The 25,158-nt window shown below is 38.0% G+C and overlaps 1 protein-coding gene across 3 annotated transcripts; it reads right to left on the bottom strand.

The window, feature by feature from the left end:
- Positions 1-998: 998 nt before the first annotated feature.
- METTL4 (methyltransferase like 4) lies at positions 999-25,063 on the bottom strand. Of its 3 annotated transcripts, none has more exons than XR_005627189.1 (10): positions 24,962-25,063; positions 23,728-24,230; positions 22,959-23,021; positions 17,562-17,928; positions 15,248-15,317; positions 13,213-13,387; positions 12,894-13,000; positions 12,197-12,285; positions 5,765-5,997; positions 999-3,746 (listed from the first exon to the last, which is right to left on the bottom strand). XR_005627189.1 is itself a non-coding variant. In XM_039706292.1 (9 exons), the coding sequence occupies exons 2-9, from the start codon at positions 24,142-24,144 to the stop codon at positions 5,855-5,857; spliced, it is 1,434 nt and encodes a 477-aa protein (XP_039562226.1). In that variant the 5' UTR covers positions 24,145-24,230; positions 24,962-25,063; the 3' UTR covers positions 4,167-5,854. The 3 variants fall into 3 exon arrangements, 1 of the variants encoding a protein (XP_039562226.1); XR_005627188.1 differs by having other exon boundaries at positions 1,000-3,746; positions 5,765-6,000; XM_039706292.1 differs by lacking the exon at positions 999-3,746 and having other exon boundaries at positions 4,167-6,000.
- Between the last annotated feature and the right edge of the window lie 95 nt (positions 25,064-25,158).

Raw genomic sequence — 25,158 nt, 5'->3', positions numbered from 1 at the left:
TCCCTTGTGGATACTAGTTCTGCTATGGTACTGTTGTCCTATTTAACTTTTTTACTTACAAATTAGGCAACACAACAGAGAAATCACACCTTTCTCTCATGTGGCTTGCACATTTTATGTTCTTGCAGCAGCAGCCAATATTGCTATTGCCACAACTTTTCATCCTCTGGCTTACATTCACTAAGTAGCCCCTCATTCCCCCCTAATCACCAGATGTGGTGTTCATGTTTCCAATCCCATGCCATATGGGATTCATGGTTCCAATCCCATGCCACACTCTGATATCTACAGCTGTTTGTGGAAACAGGCAACAAACAAATTCAAACCATGCAATTTTACAGACAAGCCTTCCTAACAGTTAAAAGAAATCCAAAGGCACCTCCAGTAACAAATATCTAACAAAATAAAGTTACTAATGTGTAAATGAATATTAGATTGAAGAAAACCACATGAGAAATAGAGAAGGAGGAAGGAAGAACTAAGCCGAAAAACCAGAGCTTATGGAAAGTCAGACTTACTTTGTTGTAAGTAAATGCAAACTACTAACTGAAATATAAAAATGGTCTGAAACAAGTAATGGACATTTCAGATTTTCTCATCACAGGGAAAATATGGAAGATGACACATTTCTTAAGAAGGCACTGTGATTTCAGTGTCAAGACCCCAGTGTCAACAGTGCCTCCCAGCCCTTCTTTTCATAAGACAGCTAAAAAGCCAAAAAGCCAGAAGGGAGGACCACTACAGAGCTCTGCCTCCAGCCCTTCTTTTCATAAGACAGGCAGCTAAAAAGCCAAAAAGCCAGAAGGGAGGACCACTACAGAGCTCTGCCTGCAGTTTGGCAGCCAGAGTACTTCCAAGAATGCCTGGATGTCTGGAGACCAGAGACATTTTGAATTTCAGACCTCAGAGCATGGCCCATGACTCTCTAATCCCAAAACAGCCCATGTGGCAGACTCAGAACCAAAGCTGAAAGCCCAGGCTCTGCAGCACACCAAAAGTTCAGCAGGTTGAATAAAAAATGTTCACAAGTAAAAAGCAACTTTAGAAAATTTTCAGGCTACTTGAAGAACAACCCTGATAAGGTGATAACCTCAACTCCTTTATGCCAGGAATTAAAATCATCATAGCCAGGCCCAGCAAAGGAACCAAGACTCACTAGAACAGCTCTGATGTCATTTTAGTGATGTTAAGGCACATTGAGGCAGCCAAAGAACCCATGGAACCACACCCAACCCCCTGCAGGCTTCCCATGCTTCTGAGATGTGGCCAGGGTCACGGGAACACCTTGGCAGCTGCTGTGCTGTTCACTCATCAGTGCCAATGTGATGCTTCCAGAAGATTACCAAGCAAAAATACATCCATTAAACAGTCCCCAGGAAAGCTTTCAAAACATGTATGGTATTGGGGCATCTGTAACCAAATAAATAGTACCTTTTCCCCACAAACTGGTAACATTAGGACACTGACAATAAAAATATGGTGATATTAAATTTCTAGCAATGCAAATATCGTTGTTATTCAAAGCACTGTATACCACTGGTTCACACTGCTCCAAGAGGTCAGCTTGGCTGCACACACATATGCACATATACAATTCTCTCCACTAAAAACTGGCAGACCCATGAAAACATTCAAGGTCAGGTAGGGCTGGGTACAGGGCTCCTGGCAACCTGATCCAGATGAAGATGTCCCTCATTGCAGGGAAGTTGGACTAGATGACCTGTAAAGATCCTTCCAAATCAAACTATTCTATGATTCTGTGAAAAAACCTGCCAGCTGGGACCAAGATTTCTTTCAGCAACTGGAAAATACCTCATACCCCTTGGTATTCTCCAGACACTTTCCATTCTCTTCCTCTTATGTCCAATCCAAACAAAGCAGTAGGCAAGTCTTTATTGGTATGTTGAAGCTAATGAATGCAATTATCAAGGTATTTATCTCCTGTAATTTATAGTTGTTTACGTAATTTGGAAATCTATTTTTAAAAGTCAACTCTTTGCTGCTGCTGACACATATCCAAGCTGAATGCTATGAAGAGGTACGACCTCCTCACGTACCTCACTTCTTTAATAATGTTTAATCTTGCAGAAGAAGTTTTGCTGTTTCCACAGGAGTACATGCCTAGCAATCATTATTCCAAAAATACATCTTACTGGTATAATTCTTTTTACTTCACAGAAGTTTAAAAATACAAGTAAAGGTCATATGCTAATTTGACATTTCAAAATCACACTCAAACCTGAAGATTCATAAAAGTTTGATTATGATACTTGATGTACTCTTCATATAGAAAAAGCTTAAAATTACTTCTTTTTGTAATGTAACTGAGTGTTTTTTGCAATAAGACATAATTTTAAAAGGCTTTAAATAGTAGAGAACACCTAGCCAAAGAAACTTTTATCATTGTCCTGCTAAAACAACAGATGTACCAAACATGCTTTCTGAAAATTCTTGACTAATCACAGTTGTCACTTCTCCAAGCTGCCACAAGAATTTATAGCTTAAAAAACCCTTTTATTTTGTTAATGTAAGTAAAATACACACTTAACCTATTTTTTATTTGAATGTGTGATACAAGAATACAAAAGAAGAAAATCCCATTTAAAAGAGGGGAAACAACCTTACAATTCCTTAGGAACACTGAAGATGTGCACAATACCTAGGCTCATACTTATTAAATACACCTTTAACATCTCATTACCATCTTGTATTCCTCCATCCTTATCTTCTCCCTTTTTCTTTCATTTCTTACCAACTTTGTAAACTCTTCAGAGCAAGTTTGCTTTTTTATACAAGGCTTGACACAACAAGAGAGCATTCTTCCCTCTGAGCAATTGACATATATAACATAAAAGGAAACCAGATCTTAAATTTTCTTGTTATATTAGCTGGTTTCACTCATCGCTGATCTTTGAGTATGCTGCAGATTCTGCCTCAGAAGAATCTTTTGACAGACACTGAACAATCTGATGGCTGGTTAGGAACAGCTGGGGTCTTGGAGAACTGGAAAAGTGTAAGGGGCTATTCAAACTATTAATTCAGCGTAACAGGCAAATAATTATGTTCAAAAGATGACCCTAGATGATCCTATCAATTCAAACTATCAACTGCTAATACCACCATGAGATTTCCAAGTTAGCAACGGGCTTTCTTCTCCTGAGAAAATGCAATGGTTCCAGGTTGGCTGCAGATATGGAACACCACTTCTGTCATATTCTTCATGGCCAGAGCAGCAAACAGGTGTCCAAGGCACAATTTTGTAACTATTTAGGAAAAGATCAGGTATGACACAAGTTCCAATCTTCAACGTTTGACTTAGCCTGAGAAGCTTAGACTCTGCCTGCACAAGTCCTCTACATACAAGCCGTACTTAGGAGGCTGGATTCCCAGGTGCTGGAAGTAGCTGCTCAGCTGCTTCAGTTTAGTGGTGAACACAGTGATAGTAGGTTAACAGCTGGACTTGATCTTAGAGGTCTTTTCCAATCTTAATTATTCTAGGATTCTAGAAAGCCACTATTTGCAAAGGGACTCCACAGAATAGGCAAATTAATAAGGTCATCAATTCTTAACAAGCCTAAAGAAGGGTATTCCCTTAGAAGGATTCTGCTGCTTAGCTCAAGGAGAAAGGTAGTTTCTTGATCTCTTAAGATTGCTCATCTTTCTTTTAGTTGGAATTAAACAGATAATCTGGAGTTGTTCATAGCAGCGGATGTGGAACAGACAACATTGTCATTTCTTGTGCTGTTCTGCAGAGTACAAAGAGAAAACAAGATAAGTGCAGCAGTTATCATTTATTCCATGCTTGAATCCCATACATCATTTAGCACTGGATGAGAGCATCTTGGGAGGGCAGGGGAATTCGGACTGGGAAAGCAAAAGCTCCAGGTAGGGAATATCTTCTAAAACTAAAAGCAAATAAAGAACCTTCTGTCCCTAGAGCTGTAGCTGTAGGTAAGATTGCTTATATATTGACAGTTTAAAATGCAGAGAAAATAAAATCATGCAGCAAGAAGCATCTTAGTGGGTAACTACTTCCACTGTTACATTATTTACTTATTTTGAGTGTATGTTTAACTGTTGGGGGAGGGAGAAAAAAGCATTTTCTTTGTTTATTAACTCCACTGCTCCAATAGGCAAAACACGGAATTGAACGCTAATAAAGAAACTGCAAATAAGACACAAGTTTTTATTTTTATCTTTATTACAAAATTATCAAAAATACTCTGCTAACATTTGAAGTTTAACTTTTAAAAAATCTTCACGGCTCACCAAGCTATCAAAATGGAAATGAAGGTAAAGAAGTTAGGCAATGTATTTTGTTCTCCATTATGAACAGTCAGAACTCAGGAACCTGCCACCAGGAAAATCAGTTTGTCCAGCACCTCTGACTCTACTGCTAAATATATAAATGAGTATGTGGCAGAGGCCTCATTACATTTTCTTTGTATTTTTCAAAATAAATCTAAGCACAGCAAAGTATATACAAAGTGTACAATTCTTTAATTTTTTTTTTAAGGGATCATTTTTCTGTTAGCTGAAAAATACAGCTCACTGGCATGGCTTTATAATGTTCCAGAACATAAGGAAACAATCTTTTAAAAAATACATATAATCTGTTAAAATTTCCGAATTTTTAAGATGTTGAGACTGATCATTTACAATGTAGTCCAAAAATTAATATACACAAAGACAGAATTACTGATTGTTTTAAAAGGATAATTTTACATAGAACATGGTCAGTCAAGAATTCATGTGCCAGTAAATATAAGCACTGCTTCTTTTATTTTCTCTGAGGCAGACAGATACATACAAATATGCAAGAAGATGCACTGCCTTCGTAACTATTTTAGTTTAAAATCCATTGTTTTGCAAAAAAAAAACTTTAAGAAAACATGCATCATTCCAAATTGTTTACTTCCATTGACTCTTGAAAAACAATACATTATAATTCTTTAAAAATAGCATAAGAGCCACATTACAGAAGCAGCAATGTGCTATCAGCTCAGATTTGACAGCTGCAGTGAGAATACTTTAAAATATCTTTCTTTTCTTGAAGTTTGAAAAAGAACAGGGATGAAAGTTACACTCTAACATTGTTGGCAGATAAAAAAATTGTTTTAACCCACCAAGTTAACCTGATGGGTTAATATGCTTATTCTTCAAAAACCACAAGCCTGTAGAACCACAAAAGGCTTATTCTCTAGGGTCATGTTAAACATTGGCCAAGAAGGAAAACTGCACAATAACCAGCCCAGTTATGCCAACTTTTATTACCAGTTCACTGGATGGTCAAATTTGATTTTGGGGCGGCTGACCACCAGGAACCACCAAAGAAACCCCTGTTAGTGAAGAACATGTGTGCAAAGGGGAGGGAACATATGTTAATGATTTTGGGGAAATTATTATCATCTGTATATGATGATAATAATATCTATTATTATCTGTACGTTATTCAGAAAGGTCAATGAATATGTATGTAATATACAGCATATAAACAGAAGCTTTCTCTGTAATCAGTATACACAATATTTCAGAGAAGATACTCCCTCATGCATCTGGCCAAATAAAGAATGCCTGCTTCTTAATGCTACACTGCTGTTAAGGAGTTTTATCTTTACTGATTTTTGGTAACAACATCAGTATCTAAATATGTTCAGATCATAAAAATAAGGGACCACCTTGCACAGAGGGGAGATAGCATTAAACAAATATCTTGTCACTTAAAGAATTTTAACTAAAATGCAATTTGTTTTATTTACATTACCTTTAGGTGCACCATCAGTAATAAAGCTAAGTTCAAGAGTCCCCTGGGAACATGTGGAATTTCAGAAGGTATAGATGTCTGAGACCCTGCTCAGTTTTCATTCTGCAGAAGAGTGAAATAATCAATGTGTTGAAACTTCAAGACCTCATTTCCCCAGCTGGTCCAGCCAGGCTGTAGGTTGCGAGCAAACAACTCCAAGCATTCCATATCTGGCTTGATAAACTCTGTCAGGACTGCTGTGCAAGAGAAAAAAGGAAAAAAAGAAGAAAACAACAATGACAATGGCACAAATAACAACAGTAAAAAAGTAAAACCTCCCCTGTGATGCTAGCATATGAAAAAAATGAATGTTTTATTAAAAAAGGGAGAGACAGCAAATTAATTTCAGAGGTTTCATCAAATAGCTGGACTATTTATAGTGAGAAAGTAATCTTAAATAAATGCCCTTGAGATTCTGGAAAATACTGTCAAGGCCTTCAATAGCCTTGATTTATTGGTTTTCATTTAGCAAAAGGGAAGGAGGATTTATTTCAGCCTCTGCATAGATGAGTTCTGAATTTTTTTTTACTAACATCAACCAAAGACCTCCTAAAGCCTCACTTAGCTCAAATAACATGGAGGCAATATTTATATAAATAAATAAATGCATACATACATACATAAACCCTTTTCTTAATTAAGAGCACACTCTCTTTTCCTCTGTACTTTAAAGGGGAAAAATGCATTTTTGTAATGACAACTGTTAAAAGTAACACCAGTTAAATAAGTATAGCACTAAAATGGATGTAAAAATGCAGGAACTATTTTCTCCCCCAATATCAATCTGGCAGCTGAGGAGATATTTCTATAACCGTTACTGTTATTTAGTAACATATATCTCAAATTTCTCTTACAGTTAGGCATTTTTCCTGCCTAAATCCAAATATAAAGATGCCTGTCATTAACATCAACTGTGTCACTGATCATGACTGGTATTCTTGGAGTGATAGAAAAAGATCTTGCATTTTGCTTGAAAAGTATTATTGCAAAGAGTTTATTGTTAAATGTGTTACTTGTCATATAGAGCCATTTAGTCTGTGGCTGGTTTGAGCAACCCCTTAACTAGGTTTCATGAAATGGCTACAAAAACATTGTGTACAAAAACATAAGGAGCACTCAACACAGAGAAGGCAGAAAAAATGAAAAACTTATCTATACTAAAAATTGCATTAAGTTTTTTGTTTTGCTGCTGAAGATAAAAGAAGAAAAATTATGGAAACATATCCTTTTCCAAAGGATACTTTGGTCATTTTTAGATCAGACCTGCCGTGATTTCTGAATCTCTGTCACTCAAAAGTACAGCTCATAAGGTCAACATTTTGCTGCCTTGCTCAGTCTCTTCAGATATGATCACAGCAGAAAGCAAAAACATATCCAGTCAACATACACCCAAGTATGAAAGAAAATGTTTTTTCTTTTTTTTGGTGCAATCCAAGTACTGACTTTTTGCATCAAGTTTACCAGTCACAGATGCCCTATGTGAGACTCCAGCTGATCAGGCCATGGATTGCTCCTGTTGCAGAAAGATGAGCACTCAGTTCACCTTCTAGGTGTTAGCCAACCCAAGATGCATTTCCTACCTACATGATCATCTCTTCCAAAGCTCCAATATATTAAAAACTTTTCTGTAAATATTTTTAATGGGTGTTTCCAAGCTTTATTGTATTTTGGCATAAAAATAAAAAAAAAAAATCTATTCGCCTTCCCCCAATCTTTAACAAATGTCACATGAATGTCTCAGATGAGTTATCACGAAGGCAGCTTTTAATCTAAAAAATACTGCTACTGGAAGGAATCTTATTCCAAAAACCTGTTTCTTTTATAAAAGATAAAATGTTTAAACAAATCTAGCATTTGCAGAGAAGAGTCTGGGAAGTTTAGAGGAAAATTTACGTTCTGACAGAAAACTCATGCACTGTTTGGTGTCGTGGGTGTTCATCTAATTAGACACCACTTATGAGTACTTGCTTAATACTATTTTGCAAACACATCATAACAAAAAAAGTGGTAAAATTTATTGTTCTTTTCACAGCTCCATTAAGATAAGAATTTCTTGTGCATAATTTGCTGACAATTTGATCAGAGGGCCAAAGTACCTCTCCTAGGAGGACAAGCTCAGAGTTGGGGTTGTTCATCTTGAAGATGAGAAGGCTCTAGGGAAACCTTATAGTTGCTTTTCAATGCTTAAATGGGGCCTATAAGAAAGAAGGCAATAAGCTTATTTTAGCAGGGCCTGCAGGAATAGGACAGGGGATAAAGATTTTCAACTAAAATAGGATGAATTCAGACTAGATATAAGGAAACAATTGTTTACAATGAGGGTGTTGAAACACTGAACAGATCGCCCACAGAGGTGATAGATCTTAAAATTCCTAAGTTAAAAATAATCATCATAGCATTAGGTTCAGTAATCCAAAGCAGTTTTAATAGGCACCAAAAACTTTCATGCCTGAAAGAGCAAATTTGAAAAGCACATTTCAGAGATTCAACCAGCCTCAAAGACTGGTTCAACAGAAAGCAAAAAAGAGGTAGCAAAGAAACCAATCAGTTCAACAGAAGCACAAAACATGTGCCAGTCTTTCTATCAATTTGGTTCTAGAATTTAAAAAGAAGTCGCAGGAATCTCCCTCTCTCCTTCTGGCAGAGACAGCATATTTTTAAACTTAGAGGGCTTTTTAAAAAAAACAGACATATTACATATAATTTGAGATCACATTATAGTATGATTCTTCATTGCTAGGTTGTAGGCATTTACATAATCACATCAGGCAGTAACTTGCACTGCAACAAAATTACCATATCAAAAGAGCTGAATTTTGTTGGCTTAAAATCTCATTACATTGGTTTCCTTCAAATTGGAAAAAATCAGTGTTTAAGCCACAAATTATGTCTTCTTTGTTAGACCTTTACATTACCAGTAGGCTATCTTAAGACACATGGATCTGATCTGCAGCCCTCAAGCAAACCCTTGGGGTTTTTTCATGTGAAAACAGCTTAGAGGAGTTCCATCAGTAGAAAAATTAAGTATTGAGTTTTTCTACCACAGGAACAGATTGAAAAACAAAACCCAGAACACAATTACTTCTACCCATTTACAGATACCACTGACAGGAAAACAGTTAAATAGATGATAAACAGCCTGTTCTTTATCACTTGCAGGTGTCACAAGCACTATGACAGCAACTCAGGTACTTATAGGTGAGCACCTAATGCCCTAGGACATGTGAAGCGAGCACAAAGCCAGCTGGCAGACACAACAGTTCCAGAAAACCCGCTTCATTCTGAAGCACAATCCAGTGGCCAGGCAGGAGACTTGATACACCTGCATACTCCTAATCCCAGACACATATTGAACTTGCATGCTCCTGAAAATGTTTAAATGAGCTAAAGAATTATCTTTGAAAAAAGCGACAGTTTCTCCTTATTTACTGAACTTCCACTGCCTAAAAATGCAGGTTCTGCATTGACAAATTGGATATATAAAGTGAAAATAACTGTCTGCTTTTTCACTGCCTGATCAGTGAGCCATGCAAAGCACAAAGCACAAGTTATCTCAGTTTAAAATAACCCTTCAAAAGAGTTTGCAACATAGAGGTCCTTATTGCCCAATTTGTCTAAACCCTGGACCAGAAAATTATCTGAAATCCAGCTGAAAGATCTGCACCACATCCTTCCTGAACTTCAAGTTAAACCTAGATGCTGATGTACCAATCAATTAATCTTACAGCAAGTGCTCCACAAGGCCCATAAGGAAACAAAAGGCATTTACTTTTTTTTTAGTTCTTTTTTTTTACTTTTTTTCGTTCCAATAAAACCTGTATAACACGGCCTAATAAACCATCATTGCTACAGAGGAGGGACCTCCCATGACTCCTCATTGCACAGTTCTGCTGAATATATGCAAATTGGTTAGAACATAGCCAAGAATTAATTCCACTGCTTTTAGGCAAATTCCTACACAACAGTATTATTTTCTAACAATAAATGCATATACTTATAAACTAGAAGAGCAATGGCTGTAACAAGAACAATCTATAATACAGGAAAAGGAAAAAAGGTGAAGTTATGTAGAACTTCATACACATCTGTAACAGAGTATCTTTTGTGCTCTCAAAGACCACCATTGAATTGAATTAGGAAGAAAACCTGCTGTTATGTGAATCAAAACCTGGAGTAATAAAATTTGATTTTAACACATTTGCATAAAGCAGCTTAAATACATTTACAATGACATATTAGAGCTGTAAGCATTGAACACAGCACATGCATCACCAAAAACCCCTACAGTTGCAATTTCATGGTTAAATGCACTGTAGGAACACAAACATCTCTTTTTGATGGCTTACTTTAATTTACATCTTTCTCTTCCCCCAGAGAGATAAACTCTTATAATCAGTCATTAAGTGGCTACATATGTACCACCATACAACCTTTATTGTCGTAATAAGAAACAAAGTGCCAGACAGCATCAGTAAATACTAATATTTTTGGCTTTGTTACTACTTAAACAAAGCATAAAGAATGTGTGTGACTCATCAAGTGTCCTTCTCCCCCCTTACCAAATCTCTGCTTCTGTTCAAATTTCCTCTGAACCCCTCTAGGATGTAGCTCAGCTGCTCTCTACTGACTGGTTGAGAATATTGCCTGGTCATGAAAGCAACAGCTTGTACAGCACAGAAGTCAAAGCATCAGCAATCAGCTTTTGCTTTATGGTCTACCTTTTCATTACATAACCATATTCTGCACAGACTGCAAAAAAACCTTGTACGTTATACGTGGATCTTCACAAAAACTTTTAAATCATTCATATTGCTCCACAACAAGTTCATTTTTTCAAAGACAAACATAAATGCAGCACAATGTTATCAAATCCCATCACTCAAGTGAAGACTTATGAAATACACAGAAGAAATTAGGAAGGACAGTTCCTTCAAAGTCACTCAGGGTTACAATTTATAAAGTATTCTCCAATATGGTTTCTAGATTCTGCCCTACAAAAGAATTGTTCCGAGGACCATTGTTGCACTAAAATTTTCCATAATACATCCAAACTGCTGGTTTGCACCCTTGGATACCTCACAAGTTTCCTGTCTGTGTCCAAGTTTGCTGCTAAGTATTGGCTTGCTAAAGAGACCCCAGGTGACAGCCTCATAAATAACCACCCCACTGTTCATTAGCTTAAATCAACACATATAACCCCTGCTGTAGCCCTAATTCTTGAAGATGTGGCTTCAGGATGGCACAAAGGTCCTCCTAGAACTGCCCTTCTTTTTTTTATTTTTATTTTTAGCTAACCAAAGTATGTTCTTCCTACTAGTTTTTTAACAAGGGGGTGTGTGTATATGTATATATATATATATATATATATATACACATATGGTAATTCAATAAACACAAGCCCCCAAACACAGATGTTAGAGCATCCCTGAAGGTACAACAATTGTTCAGATTAAGAGAAGTTCTACCTCTTGGGAAGAGAAAAAGGAAAGCATATCAGTGAAGCAAAGTGTGACACCTCTCCTCTCCAAGAGCATTAAACATTTCTTCTACCTGCCTTTTCTGATGTGAATACAAAACACCTGGAATATTTGCAGACCCATTGCTTTCCCTTTGGTGGAGGATGTAATCTATTTTGTGAGAGGTATTAAACATATTTCTTACCACAGCCTTGTAAAGTTCTACGCTGCTGTAATGATGAAAGAAATACCCCTTCCTATTGACAAAATCAGCAGAAGTGCTCCAGAACAATTCTTTGGACTAGCTCTAAAACATTGAATTTATACCCACACTAACTGGCTGGCTGGAATTACTGCATCAATTTCAGTGAGTGAAATACAACTTCAGTGGGTGAAATACAACTCCTCAGAACCAAGCAGGGCATGCCTTATTTTTTGCCTCTTGTTAGCAGTCTTAAAATAGTTAAGTTTTTTGATTTATAGGCATAATTATACTGCAGGCATATAATCAATTCATGCAGATATGTAAACACTTATTTGAGGATGACATAATAAAGAAAGAGGTTTCTGCTTTCCTATTTTATGTATTCCCAAAGTTCTCTCCCTCACAAGGTATATTAGGTCATTTGTCACAACTTCATATATGAAGTATCTGTAAAACTGGTCTTGCAGCATTTAAAAGATAAATTTTGAAAAAGGCAACATTTTTTCTATGTCTACCCAAAATGTTCACAGTACTACTTGAAGTTCTAGTTTTCACATTAATTTTCTGAGACCAGGACTGAGGTGCTTTGGAACACTTTTAGAGGAACCTCAAGTTCTGTTGAGTAAAATTGTTTGACTGATGGGAAATTAAGGCATTTCTAGGTACATTCCATAATGAGGAATTCAAGATCACTGTGCTACAGAAACATTAGGAGAAAAAACCAAAACATACCAGCAAGAGGAGGTTTATGTGAATGCAGACTGCAGGGTATGCTGACAATCAACTGATGCTCTGGAATTGGAAGAACACCTTCAGATTTCCTGTCATATAAATCAGAAAATAAAATAAACATGAGAATGAATGTTAACCCAATGTAATGCTACAGCTCTTGCAGAGTTATTTGAGATGGGAGATAACACAAAGAGTGTTCATTCACAAACTTCAGGGAAGTCCAAGGGAAGTTAAATGCTGCCCAGACATAATATACAAAATGACAGTTTATGCAATCATTGAGGCTTTGGCCAAAACACGGTTTACAATAGCCATGCAAAGCCACTGAGAACAAACAATGCAGTCCTGCACGTCGTCATGTGTGGAACAACAGCAGCACCCCCAAAATGGCATCAGCCTGTGCAAAGGACTCGTGATCCAAGAGAACATGTCAGCAAAGGAAACCCTGCCCACAAGGCTTTTGTCCAAAAAAGTTTGGATCTTGTTTCTCAAGACCACAGATGCAGGAACAGTCAGGGGGTTCCATTCTTTAGTCTCACTAAGGCACTCCCTTACTCCAAAGCTAATAAAGCTATCTTTAGGTCCACTCAGCCAAGAGATTTTGGGACATTATACTGCATTACGAGTAAGTGATACATACAAAGGAAATCCTAGTAGCTGCAAAAAAAAGACATTTACCATAAATATCCTGACATACCTTAAGGCTTCCTTTACATCTCCTTGAACTCTCCCCAATATGAGAACTTCATAGGGTTTTTTGTGCAAAGAATCCAAAGGCAACACAAATTCTCCAGCTGTAGTAATCTGACACAAGAGAGTTAAAAATATACAGTAAAAAATGTTAATATTCCATAATTTTCCAAGACCTTTTCCTTTATAAAAAGGAGGATACTGATATCACAGCTTTCAAATACACAAGCAAATAGTCGTAAACAGACAAATTAGAAGAACACAAAGTGTCATAGTGCAAGTCTTCTCAGTCTCCAAGAAAGTAACAAAATAAATGAAGAACTTACTTTTACCCAGTGCCACTCAGCAAGTGTTTTCACTGACCAGTGAGGATAAAGTTCATCCTTAACAAAACGTAAGTGCTTCTGTCTATTAGTCACCCACGTGACTACAAGACAATTTGGAGCAGCTAGTGCTGGCACAGGAATCTGCTTGATTTGCCATGAAGACAAGTGGCTGTACCTATGCCAGTAAAGTGAGAAAGCAAATTAGCATATACCAACCATAAAAATTGTAAAGCAGAACAAATGGATTTAAAAATTACACAGACCAGTCACTTCAAGAATTATCTCCTGTCTATCTCTCTATCTCCTTCAAGAATTGTCTCCTGTCTCCAATCTAAGTCATAAAAATAGTTCAAGACTGACACCCAGTGGACAATTCTGAGAGATTTTATATAAAATCATTAGTGCATGTATATAGGTTTTACTGAGCAGAACCTTGAACTACATATTTCCACTATCTTTCAAAATAAAGCATTATTAGTTGTGACTCTGAAGTGTAGAAGCCCATGTTTCATTTAAGAATTACCAGATGTAACTCAATATTCTCATCTTTGCGCCAGAACAAAGCTATTTAGTGAACAGCAGCTTCTTAGGCAAAGTAAAAGTATTCACTTCTCATAATAACTCTCTTCTGAATGAAAATGACAAGTGAGTCACACTAATTTGAATGGCGAGTGAAGAGGTCATTAGAGATAATAACTTCTCCAATTATTTTCACAAGTTGTTCATTTTTTTAAATTATCAGCCATGGTAGAATTCTAGGCTATTCAAATCCATTCTGCACTTTTCTGAGCTAAATGAAAGCTACACTGGTGAATTCAGGATGCTTTCCAGATCCTGTCCTGTTCTACCATTTTTTTTTCGTTATGCAATTCTACACTATCAATAAACTGCAGCTCGTGGAATCTACACATTGCAACACCAAAATTATTGGCACACTGCCTAATGAAAATTGGCAGCCACTGTGTGGGTAGCCAGGACCCTAAACAATGCTACAGTGAGAAACAGTGAACAAGGATAAAATCCAAATACCCCCTGGACTGTCCAGAGGAGAAAATATTCACCTAGATGAGAAATGCTTCACAATGATTAGCTGCCAACAAGATAATTATGAGCAGTGATAGCTCCTCCACTCTTTGCCTTTATTCCATAAGGGAGAAAGGATCTTGGTGACTAACTTAGGCTCGTAACTACAATTATTCTCTGAGTAACTTATATACTCAAGAAAGACATTTCTGAATGAGAAATGTCTCATTTGAATGAGTTTACAGAGGTTTCTGAAGGGCTTTCAAAGGAAAGCCTACACATCAGTCTGTACATCTTCAAATTATGTCTTCATAATAAGCATCAAAAGCCACAGCGAACTTCATTCTAGAAAGTTGCAAGACCATATTTCCTGTCTACCCTTCTTTCAAAGAGATACAATTCTATGGTAATCAAGAGGACTCCACTAGCATAAACATGATGTTACTCAGCAGTGAAGGAAGCCCATAAAAATTTAAGTTAATAACTTCAAAAACTACAGTACTCAGAGTTCCTATTGCACTAGAGGATTTCACTGCTGCATTATCATGTTCTTCTAAACATTAGACTGAAGCTTAAGTTACACCTCAAATTAAATAAAAATGCACTCAAACCTCTGAGCAAGATTTCAGTCCTGGAAATACTTACACATTTATCTAGCTTTATGTCCACTGAAGTAACCCTATTAATTACAAACTAACATGTGCATGATCTGGGCCCTACAGAACAGCTGAATCCATACTTTCTTTGTAAAGGGCTAACATTCTCTCACCAGCTAGATAATTTAAGATCTACTCTTGCAAATATCTTGTATGCCAATCTTGTATCCAACACATTCAGTGAAATACCTAAGACAGTCCATAGATTTGAAGGTAAGCATGTTTGAAAATATGTACAAGTTTGAGCTACAGTCTCACAGTTATACTGGTCCTGGATTGGATCAATACATTAAAATGTTAATTACCCTTTGTAAGCTACGATGACAAAGTTTGTTTCATTTTACTATAAAACATACCTGTTACTCCTTTTAACAGACTTGTTCTCCCATGGTGGATCAATCACAATTACATCATATTTTTTCTTGTCTGCAAGTGAAATGAAGGGGGGAAAAACGAAAAATTAGTAAAGTAGCTTTAAAAAATATCTATGTATGAAAACAGATATATATCAAACCTGCAAATTTCTTCTGTTCTTTCCAAATCAGAAGTTAAAATACTTTTGACATGCTTGTTTTAATTCAGATAATCATATCCAGAAAATTCAATATTTTTAGGCTGATTACCTAAGGAAAGGATTTTTATGTGGTCTGTGTCAGATCCCTCAAAAAAATTGTAAGTATCTTTAGGAATTTCAGGGAAAAAGGACAGCAGAGTGCAAGCCTCAAATTTTCCAAGTTTCCCAACAGAAGCTATGCAATAAGGCACCCAGCTGAGTGAAAAGCTACAGCCCTGAATGCAAGATTCCTGCCCTGTTTGATCTTTTATCAGGCCAACAGGGACATGCAGAGCTTCAAGCCAGCCCTAGAAAACTGTTTTGCACTATTGGAGGTAAAGAAAGACAGATAGCTAACACAGCGTGTGAAATGGGAATCAATGAACAAGAGCAAAAAAACCAAAAGAGTTTTCATGGGAGAAGCTCAGTTTACTTTAGCTGGAGGATAGAAGATACAGAACACATCCATGAAAAAACAGAACTCCCCAATTTTATTTCTCCAGAGAACATGTTTGTTCTTTCATTTAATCTGATGGTATGAACAACAGCTTAGTATTTGATGTTCATGAAATGTGATTACAATATTACATACTACATATTATTCATTTAACACCAGAGGTGTTATCCTTACAGTGGACTGACCAGCAAGAATTACTTCTCTTTTGACAGGTGGAAGGGAAGAAGAAAAATAATAATTAAAATGCACAGCAGATTTACTCAGAAAAAAGTCTACAGTCAGGGCATTATGTTAGCATTCGCTGTTGTTTATTTCAAAAGCATTTGCTCAGATTTCTTGGACTGCTCTGTAACTCTATGGAGAATCTTATATGCTCCACTGTGCAGAGTGGTAGCAGAATGATAATAATCTTCTTTCCTACAGATGAAAACAGGTAGCTAGTCAGATTTTAGACTTCAAATGCAAAATTATTATTTAGATAGTAAAATTCTACCTCCTGAATAGATATTCTCAACAAAAAAAACAAAATTTAAAAAACATAATGTCTAAATTACATATGCTTCCTCTCTTCTTGTGTGTAATTAAAAAAATCTAAAATTACTGATTAGAGGGTAGAGCAGTAATGCCCAGCTCTTGCTCACAGGCAACATCTTTCCTGTAAGACTGTCTAAAAAAGCCTAGCTGTGAGTGATAGTGATAAAAATAATAGTAATGAAGGCCAATTTGAGAGCTAATGGAATGGCACTGAAGACTGATGCATGCTGTCAGCTTAGGGCTGGGGATAGTGGCTTGGATAGCTTTTGATCTACTTTTACAGAGAACTTGATTATTCTAAAATCCCCTCATTTCCCTGTCACTGATTTTTGCATAAGCCAATGCTCTCAGCTGTGAAACACAGCAGCTGAAAAGTCAAGTCATGTTTGCTACTGGTGGTCTTACTAAGTCCTGGGTTGCCCTCCACCTGGGTGCAATAGCCTCTCAAACTGTTATCTTCCCTGGGGGATACTGGGCTTTGTTCCACGACCAGTTTATTCCAGTCTAAAAAGACCCTGCCACTGAACAGGATGAGTCTGTAAGTGAACATTTGCTTTATGGTGCATTATCTCATCCCTCCCACATGGTCTAACCTAGCTAAAAACCAAGACAGCAGGACCACCACGTCAGCAGCAGCATGGACCTACCTATGTTAAATGCTCATCCTGTGGGACAGGGACCCAGCTGCACAGCTAGTCCCAATTCAACGTGTTTATGTGACTTCTGTGCTGACAGAGGCTCAGAATATGCTCACAAACTGCTGTGGCTCATCCTGTGGGACGGGGACCCAGCAGCACAGCTAGCCCAATTCAACGTGTTTACATGACTTCTGTGCTGACAGAGGCTCAGAATATGCTCACAAACTGCTGTATTTTGGCTGAGACCTTTAAAGGAGCCTCCTGGAGATAAATAACCCCCTCATGACATGATTTCTAACCACTTAAGATTCCTTTGAAAGTCCTTAACTATTTGCACGAAGTTAGAAATATCACCGTGAAAGCCTGCAGCAGCATTTACTATCAGTGAGATGCTTTATGCTAAAATCTGTTAATTGAGCCATCTTGACACTAAGTGCCCTTCTTGGGCAGGAGAAAAGGGAAAAATTCTAACACCTAAAGATACTTACAGTTCAGCAGGGGCTGTAAACATGAAATATCAGACAAGAGGAAACTGCTTTTTGGTGGCACCAAGTATTTCTGCCCCATTAACACAATTATCTTTGCAGAGTTTGAGCTGTTTTCCATAACGCATGAAAGCAGGTCCTGCTCTGCAGTGGAGGTTTCCTCCTCTAGCACACATACAGCTTGATGGTCACTTTCATTCACAGCTGGAAACTGCTTTGCCATTTCACATAATTCAGCCAAGCCACAGACAATGTGCTGAGGAACATTATTCTTCCTGCAACTGAGTTTTGCAGTCGTACGGTGAAGAAAACCACTTTTGAGTCCCTCTTGGACTAAATGCAAAGTCCCTTCCCAAATGAGCTTCCTGACCTGTATGGTGACAAAAAAAAAAAAAAAATTTAAAAAAAAAAAATCTTTCAAGTATTTACTTGACCAGGGAATGCAACTGAAATCAAAACATTTTCAATCTGCAGGCAGGGAAAAGGATCCTTGCCAGTTACTGAGATCATTGGCTCAAAAGCTACAAAGGCATTCATTATAATAAGGTGTGTGTCTTGGTCTAACCCCAGCTGGCAACCAAATACCACACAGCCATTCGCTCACACCGCATGCCTCCCAATCCCTGGTGGAGAGAAGAATCCAAGGGAAAAAAGCAAACCTCATGGGCTACTATAAGATCAGTTTAAAAACGGAAACTAAAAAATTATTATCATTATTTTTATTATTGAAAAGTGGGAGAGAGAGAGAAGTACAGCCCAAGACAAACAACTGACGCACAATAATATTGCTCACCACCTACTGACTGAAGTCCAGCCCATCCCTTAGTAGCAAATCCATGGCTCCTGGCCAACTCCCATTGTTTATACAGTGAGCATGATATCCTATGAATGGAATATCCCTCTGGTCAGTTTGGGTCCCTGTCCTGGCCGTGCTCCCTCCCAGCTTCCTTTGTGCACCTGCTCACTGGCAGAGCACAGGAAACTGAAAACTCCTTGACTTAGGGTAAGCACGGCTTAGCACAGTGATGTTTGAATTGTTGCTGTCAACATTATCCTCCTGCTAAACCCAAAATGAGAATCTTTGATGTTTTCTGATCTATCCTGACCAGGCTGGAAGGGACAAAGCTGCAGCCGGGTGCAGACGTCTGGGCAACACATCTACCTTTAGCATCCAATATGCTAACTCTGGGGCTTTTTAAAAGTCTTAGGTTTATTTTTCATTTGCAGCGCTCCTGCTCTGCATTAGCTGTGCAGTTACCAGGCAGAAAAACTAAGTCTATCCCAGCCCAAACCAGGACTAACTTCTGTTGTTGGTTTTCATTTTTTGTTAAAAGTTAGAATAACTAGAAGGCTGGAGAAAGAAAGAGCAAGAAACTACTGAATAAAACATTTCAGACAACAGACATGGAATATCATTGTTTCAACCAAACACAAATTTCAAAGCAATTATCTGAAGTTTAATTTAAAATTCTAATTTAATTTCAAGTTACTGTGCCCATGAACATCTTTTTAATTGAAATGTATACTGGGATATAAAAATCAGTCATTTTCCAGTCATTTCAATTAACTTCATAAAACAACAGTTTATGCATTTTACAGTCATAGAGAAGTACAATCAGCAAATCAAATTAAAGTATCAGAATTTCATTTTTGTCACTTTTCTAAGTGGCAAACGTCTCAAATAGCCTGTTAGTCTGGGATGACACTATTCTTGGATGTATATACACCGTCATTCACCTGCTGGGGAGTCAGCACCTCCCCTTCACAAAATTCAGAGACCCATTTTATTTCCAAATCATGGAGCCTTTAGGAGTTTTGATTGTCAGTGAGGTGGGTTTATCCATTTGTCCATTGTCAATTACTGGGGCTTTATTAAAGCCCCTGTAAAAAGCCATTATACCACGGTTTCAAAAGCTTCTGACTATAGAATCTTCAAGATTACAAGAGGGTTTTACAAAATGCACTTTATTACAATTCCCAGATTATTAGAAGGAGAATAAAAAATTTTTGTTTTTTATAATTTAATCATGCCACCTCTAGATACCAGAGAGTAGAGTCATTCATATTTAGTACCTAGGTTTGTGGTAAGAAAAGTTCATACTGCTTCAACACAATTAATAAACATATCTTCAGAAATTATACCTTCTTACATGCATGTGTTAACTCACAGGTAGTAAAAGTGGACAAAGTCTCTTGACTATGCAGCAATCAAAGCAGGAGTTTTAACAAATCACTGCTGAAGGAATTTAGCATATTTTGTACTGTTCCCTATGTTGACACTGACTGAAATTCACAAATGAATTCAACAGCTGAAATTCATAGATTCGCTTGCAAAAACAAAAGAAATTGCAGTTGTTGGGGTTTATTTTTATGAATGTACATATGTAAATAAGTACCAAAATAATCTGGGTTAACTTGCAGAGCTATAACCTTTAATAACACAAATATAATAAAAACCCAATACTTTCTAATCTGTGAATGATTTAAAACGCTAACTGGAGTCACAGATTTTTTCAAACTCTGTCTTTTCCACATATTCACCAAATATCACCAAAGTTATACAGGCCTCCAAGGCACCGAACTTCTTATCTTCATTTCTTTCTTTATTTCTATTGTTGAATGATTTTATTCTAGCCTTAGCATTTTCATAGTCATGTTGATGCTGAACTTCAAAGTTTTCTCCTTTAAGGTGATTCTACACACCTTATTCACAAAAATAACCACAGGACCTCTACACTGTATCAGCAAGCTGCACGTGTTTACTACAAGACGTTACCATATAAAAGAAAAAAAACATAGTCATCTAAATGTAGTTCAAGCAGAACAGATTTAAGCAAAAAGCCCAATATGACTAAACCTTTGTCTAAGGAAAGGAAGCAAGTGTAGCTCCTATTCAGGTTCACATCACTACTTGGGAAAGCAGTAAGAATACATCAAACATTACCTACAGATAGCATTTCTACCATTTACTACTACGCTTCAATGTAATTCAGTTGTATCTTCACCAGTAAACTGGTGAAGATAACTGACATAAGCATACAGAAACAACTGACATAAGCATACAGAATTGAATTCCAATTAATTCATAATGTTTTAGTAGGACAATATGAAATGTTAGAGAAAAATTAATTTTTTTTCAATTTCAGAATAAGATATTATGAAGCACATTTGGTCACAAAAGAATTGAGTAACTCCATCACAGTGTCCTGAAACACTGAGGAACTGATCTTATAGGTTACACTGCCAATTTCAAATCAGCCAATTCCTAATAGTCAACTCATCACAACACAATGTCCAGTTGTCTAAACAGTCCAAGTTACTTTGTGAATGCAGCTTCCAGCTCTTCGCAATGTCTCAGATGCAATTTCACATGTATCTACATAGAAGATGCGGATAGATAGAATGTAGGAGAATAGAGATAGTGGTGAAGGTAATCTGGCCCCTAAGGAGTTACAGCTGTGCTAATTATCAAGCATTAAGAACAAGCCTGTCCTTAATAGGCCACAGCTGGATCCAATCAGGAGGGGTATTGTAAAAGAGCAGGTTGGCTGCTCAAGATGGAGTTTGTTGGTTGTGCAGAGGAGAAGGAGTCAGTGCTGTGAGGAGCTGCCCATGAGAAATCTCTAAGAAGGTGTGAAACCTTTGCAACAAGATGGCAACAATTGGTGATTCTGACCTGGTCAAGGACCCAGGATGGTGCTGGGCTCTCCCTGAATGGCTGTGTGTGCAGCAGGACACAAGCTGTGTGACAGAGGTGGCAAATGGCATGGCCACAGCAGCAGGGGGTGCCTCAGCAATGGCATGACCCCTGAGGAGTACGGGGAGGGGTTTGCTAAGTCACTGCTACACGAGCACTGGAACAGAAGCACCATGGAGCTCTGAGAGGCAGAGTCAGAGCTGCACAGACAACATGTAAGAGCAGCCCTCTAAAATTGTATAGTGGCCATCTCCACAGTAACCTGGTGTGATTGGGAGTGGGCTGTAGGGTGAGGTGCAGCCAGAGATGGAGCCCCGTGCAGCATTGAGAGCAGCAGGAGAAGCTGCCTGGGTAGGACCTGACAGATTTTGACACCTGAGGTACAGGTGAACTGCTGGGGACACAATGAGAAATAACATATGGAGTGCAGAACATATAGATTTACATATATGGAAAGAAGTTAAAAAAAACTGAAATTTAGAGTCAAAAAGGGGGCAAGGCAGCTGCAGGTTTGGCTGCCACCTGGAAATCACTTTATAAGACTTTAGAAGAATGGAAAACACAGCAAGACAAGAGAGGCTTGCAGTGATCAACTAATACAACAAAATCTAGAAGGAAGGAAGAGAATTATTAAAGCAGCAGTGGGGTCTGGGGAAAGAGTAACTCTATTATTTATTATGGTGTATTTGTCTGCTAATGACATGTGCATTTTTTAAGTTTGGGTAACAAATCAAAGTTGGCACAAATGCATTCCAAACTTAAATAGAAATGACACAAAAGATGATTATACTGGGTTTACTATCTTCTGCAAAGGGCAAAAGATAGTAAACACAGCATTAGTTTAACTCATTCTCGTGAGTTAATCTTTGATTAGGCAATTAGGCATAGATCTAAAGATTTTGATGATAAGTACTCTGAATTTAGAGAATGAATCAGGTCTATACTGTGAAAAAGCAAAACTGAATTAGAATTTAGAGACATACACTTTCACTGTGACATAGAAGTCTAAGTACTAGGGTTTTTGGTGATGAGCCTTAAGTTGATGTTCTAGATTCTGAAAAGCAAAACAAAATCAGACCTTAGAAACATATGTTCTTACTGTGATACGGTGCCGGAATTTTCATAGAACTGTTAGTCCTAAGTAACATATGTGAATATGTTATAATGTCAATTTACTTGAACATAACTTTCTAGAGTTACTGTAACTTTGTAATTAAAAGAAAAGAGGGAATTGGGGATAGGTAGAATGTAGGAGAATAGAGACAGTGGTGAAGGTAATCTGGCCCCTAAGGAGTTACAGCTGTGCTAATTATCAAGCATTAAGAACAAGCCTGTCCTTAATAGGCCACAGCTGGATCCAGTTAGGAAGGGTATTGTAAGAGAGTAGGTTGGCTGGTTGAGATGTAAGATGGAGTTTGTTGGTTGTGCAGAGGAGGGCAAGAAGAAGGAGTCAGTGCTGTGAGGAGCTGCCCATGAAAAATCACCAAGAAGGTATGAAACCTTTGCAACAAGATGGTAACAGAAGATATATGCTGTAAGCACAAATTCAAATAAGATTTGGATAGATTGACTTTCCCTTTCCTACTTTTCACCAGTGGAACAAGCTACAAAACCAGAATTTGTCTGCAACCATGCCCTCCACTCTGCACACACCCAAATTTAAGTAGCAGGTACTTGCAAAATACACTTTTTTTCCACCTTACCTTTGAATGGTATTCCAAAGCATCCAGTTCACCTTGGTTGAATACACATTTCCTTTTACGTTTCTGCAGAATTAGCAAAAACCACCAACAACAAAATCTGTATCATTCCACAATGAAATAAAAGGTGAAAAGAAATCAAACACACTTGAATTACAAATAAACCCTTTCAAAGCAGAAGAAAATTTCCATCTCTTTTTCTATCACAAGTGCAAGTCAAATAAGCAAAAAGATCTGAAAATACCGAACCTGCTGTAGGCTTTCACATGGTACTTAGGCTTAAAGCTGTTTTAAATTATTCATGGCACTAGGATCTGAAGGCACCTAGTGCACAGTTTGTGCTCATGCCTCTTTTGGGCCCATACTAAAAGTTTCAGATGCCAAGTACAATTTATCAATAAAAGAAAAAAAAATTATTACATTTATTGGTTTAGACCAGTGACTCTTATTTTCTTTTGTCCATATGGAACAGTACTGAACAACACTGAAAGTAAATTCATACTGTCCTTTCCAACTTGCTAATCTGCACAATCTCAACAGCTACCACAGCTTCAGACTGTGCACCTGACCACAACCAGTGTCAGGAGATTTCAGGAGCAATCCACTGCTTATGAGACACAGAATGTACATTACTGACATGAGGGACACAGGAATATTCTCAGAAGTTCCACTCTTCTACACTACCTAAAAAGACTTAGGTATGCAAAACAATATTAGTAGTATATTATTTATCAATGGATTACTGTAATTTACTGTGTTACAGATAACATACCTTCCTAGCAGTGGCAAGAGAATCTCCAGTGTCACTCTTTGCTCCTTCTTGGTATTCCTCTTTGTAGCTGTTGGCCTTTGTGTCTGTCAGACTCACCTCAGAGCATCCCTGACACAGCTGCTCCTCAGGAGCTGCAGCTATATGGGGCTTAGAGATATCAAAGAACTCCTCCCGAAACACATATCTCTTTTTTGCTCTTTTACCTTCTGTTTCTAGGGCATTTCCAGGACTGTCCCTTGATGAGGGGGTGGCCGCAAAAGTAGAAATACTGTGACAGTCTTCAGTAGATGTGACAGAAGTATTGTGAGTGACACCACCAGGGTGTGCAGAGGAGTCACAGATCTCATAGCCACACTGGTTGATGAAAGAGAGATGATCCACAAGCCATCCCGCTGTCAGACGATGTACCACAGACATTGTTCGTCCCCTTTTCAGGCTGAAAAATCAGCTCCCTGAAACCACAGCCTTCACCAACCATTTGCCCTTCCTGGAGCAACTTCCTCCTGTGGGAATTTTTATAAGAATTCACTTTACAGAATTAGCACCGATCTTCTCACAGGCATTTCCATGCACACACAGGGCACACTTTCTGTTACAATTTCTGACTTCAGCTGATTTCCCTATTATGTTCATCCCTACACCACTACTTTTTTTTTATAGCAACTAAATTTTATAGGACTTTTTACACTTTTATACGGTATGCGCTTACTCTTTTTAACAAGTCAGAAAACAGCCCTCTGACACACCAATTATGCTTAACACTATATGACGTGTATATCTATACACAGTACATACACCACATATACATTCATTTACACTACATATCTTTACCACCTATGTTACACACATGCTATATAGACTACATAGACACTATATATATGCACACACTATATGCACATATGCTATATATATTCACACATAAACACACACAGACATGCATATATACACACACTATATATATATGTGCATACACTGTATCTACATACACGTATATCTACATATTTATCTGTATATATATATATATACATATAGGGACATGAATCACTATGACACCACCCGGGCGCAGTAATACAGGCACAAGGGCACTGGCAGCCGCGGCCCCAGCGCTGCTGAAGCCGAACCCCAACTCCCATCCCCGCGAGCACACAGGGACCGAGAGCTCGGGCTTTTCCCTAGGAAAACTCTCGGCGCTGGAGAAAAGCGTGAGGCTCGCCACGGCCCGATACACACTCACCGTGGGCGCGACCAGGTCGCCGTACGGCCATGGCCCTTCCGGGGGGTGGGACCCTCCTGCCCTCTATTTCCAGAGCTCCTCCTCCCCGTGCTTCCAGCGCCGCTCGTCCCGCCCGCCGCGCTGCTGGCCCGCGGCCCGGCCGTGACGCAGTTCCGTGTGACGCTCTGGGCGACGTCCGGGCGGGCGGATTTGAAATT

Source organism: Passer montanus, unplaced genomic scaffold (assembly GCF_014805655.1).
Source record: "Passer montanus isolate IOZ18808 unplaced genomic scaffold, ASM1480565v1 scaffold19, whole genome shotgun sequence".
Taxonomy (NCBI): domain Eukaryota; kingdom Metazoa; phylum Chordata; class Aves; order Passeriformes; family Passeridae; genus Passer; species Passer montanus.
Note: the sequence above shows the minus strand (reverse complement) of the source record. Positions and strands in the feature narration are given on the sequence as shown.

Bases quoted from the DNA above. Each gene is read 5' to 3' on its own strand.
- METTL4 (XM_039706292.1), bottom strand. From the start codon at position 24,144: ATGTCTGTGGTACATCGTCTGACAGCGGGATGGCTTGTGGATCATCTC. The intron at 17,929-22,958 runs GTAAGGTGGAAA...GTCACCATACAG, and splicing joins CTTTGGAATACCATTCAAAG to GTCAGGAAGCTCATTTGGGA. The intron at 13,001-13,212 runs GTAAGTTCTTCA...CTCTTGTGTCAG, and splicing joins CTGAGTGGCACTGGGTAAAA to ATTACTACAGCTGGAGAATT.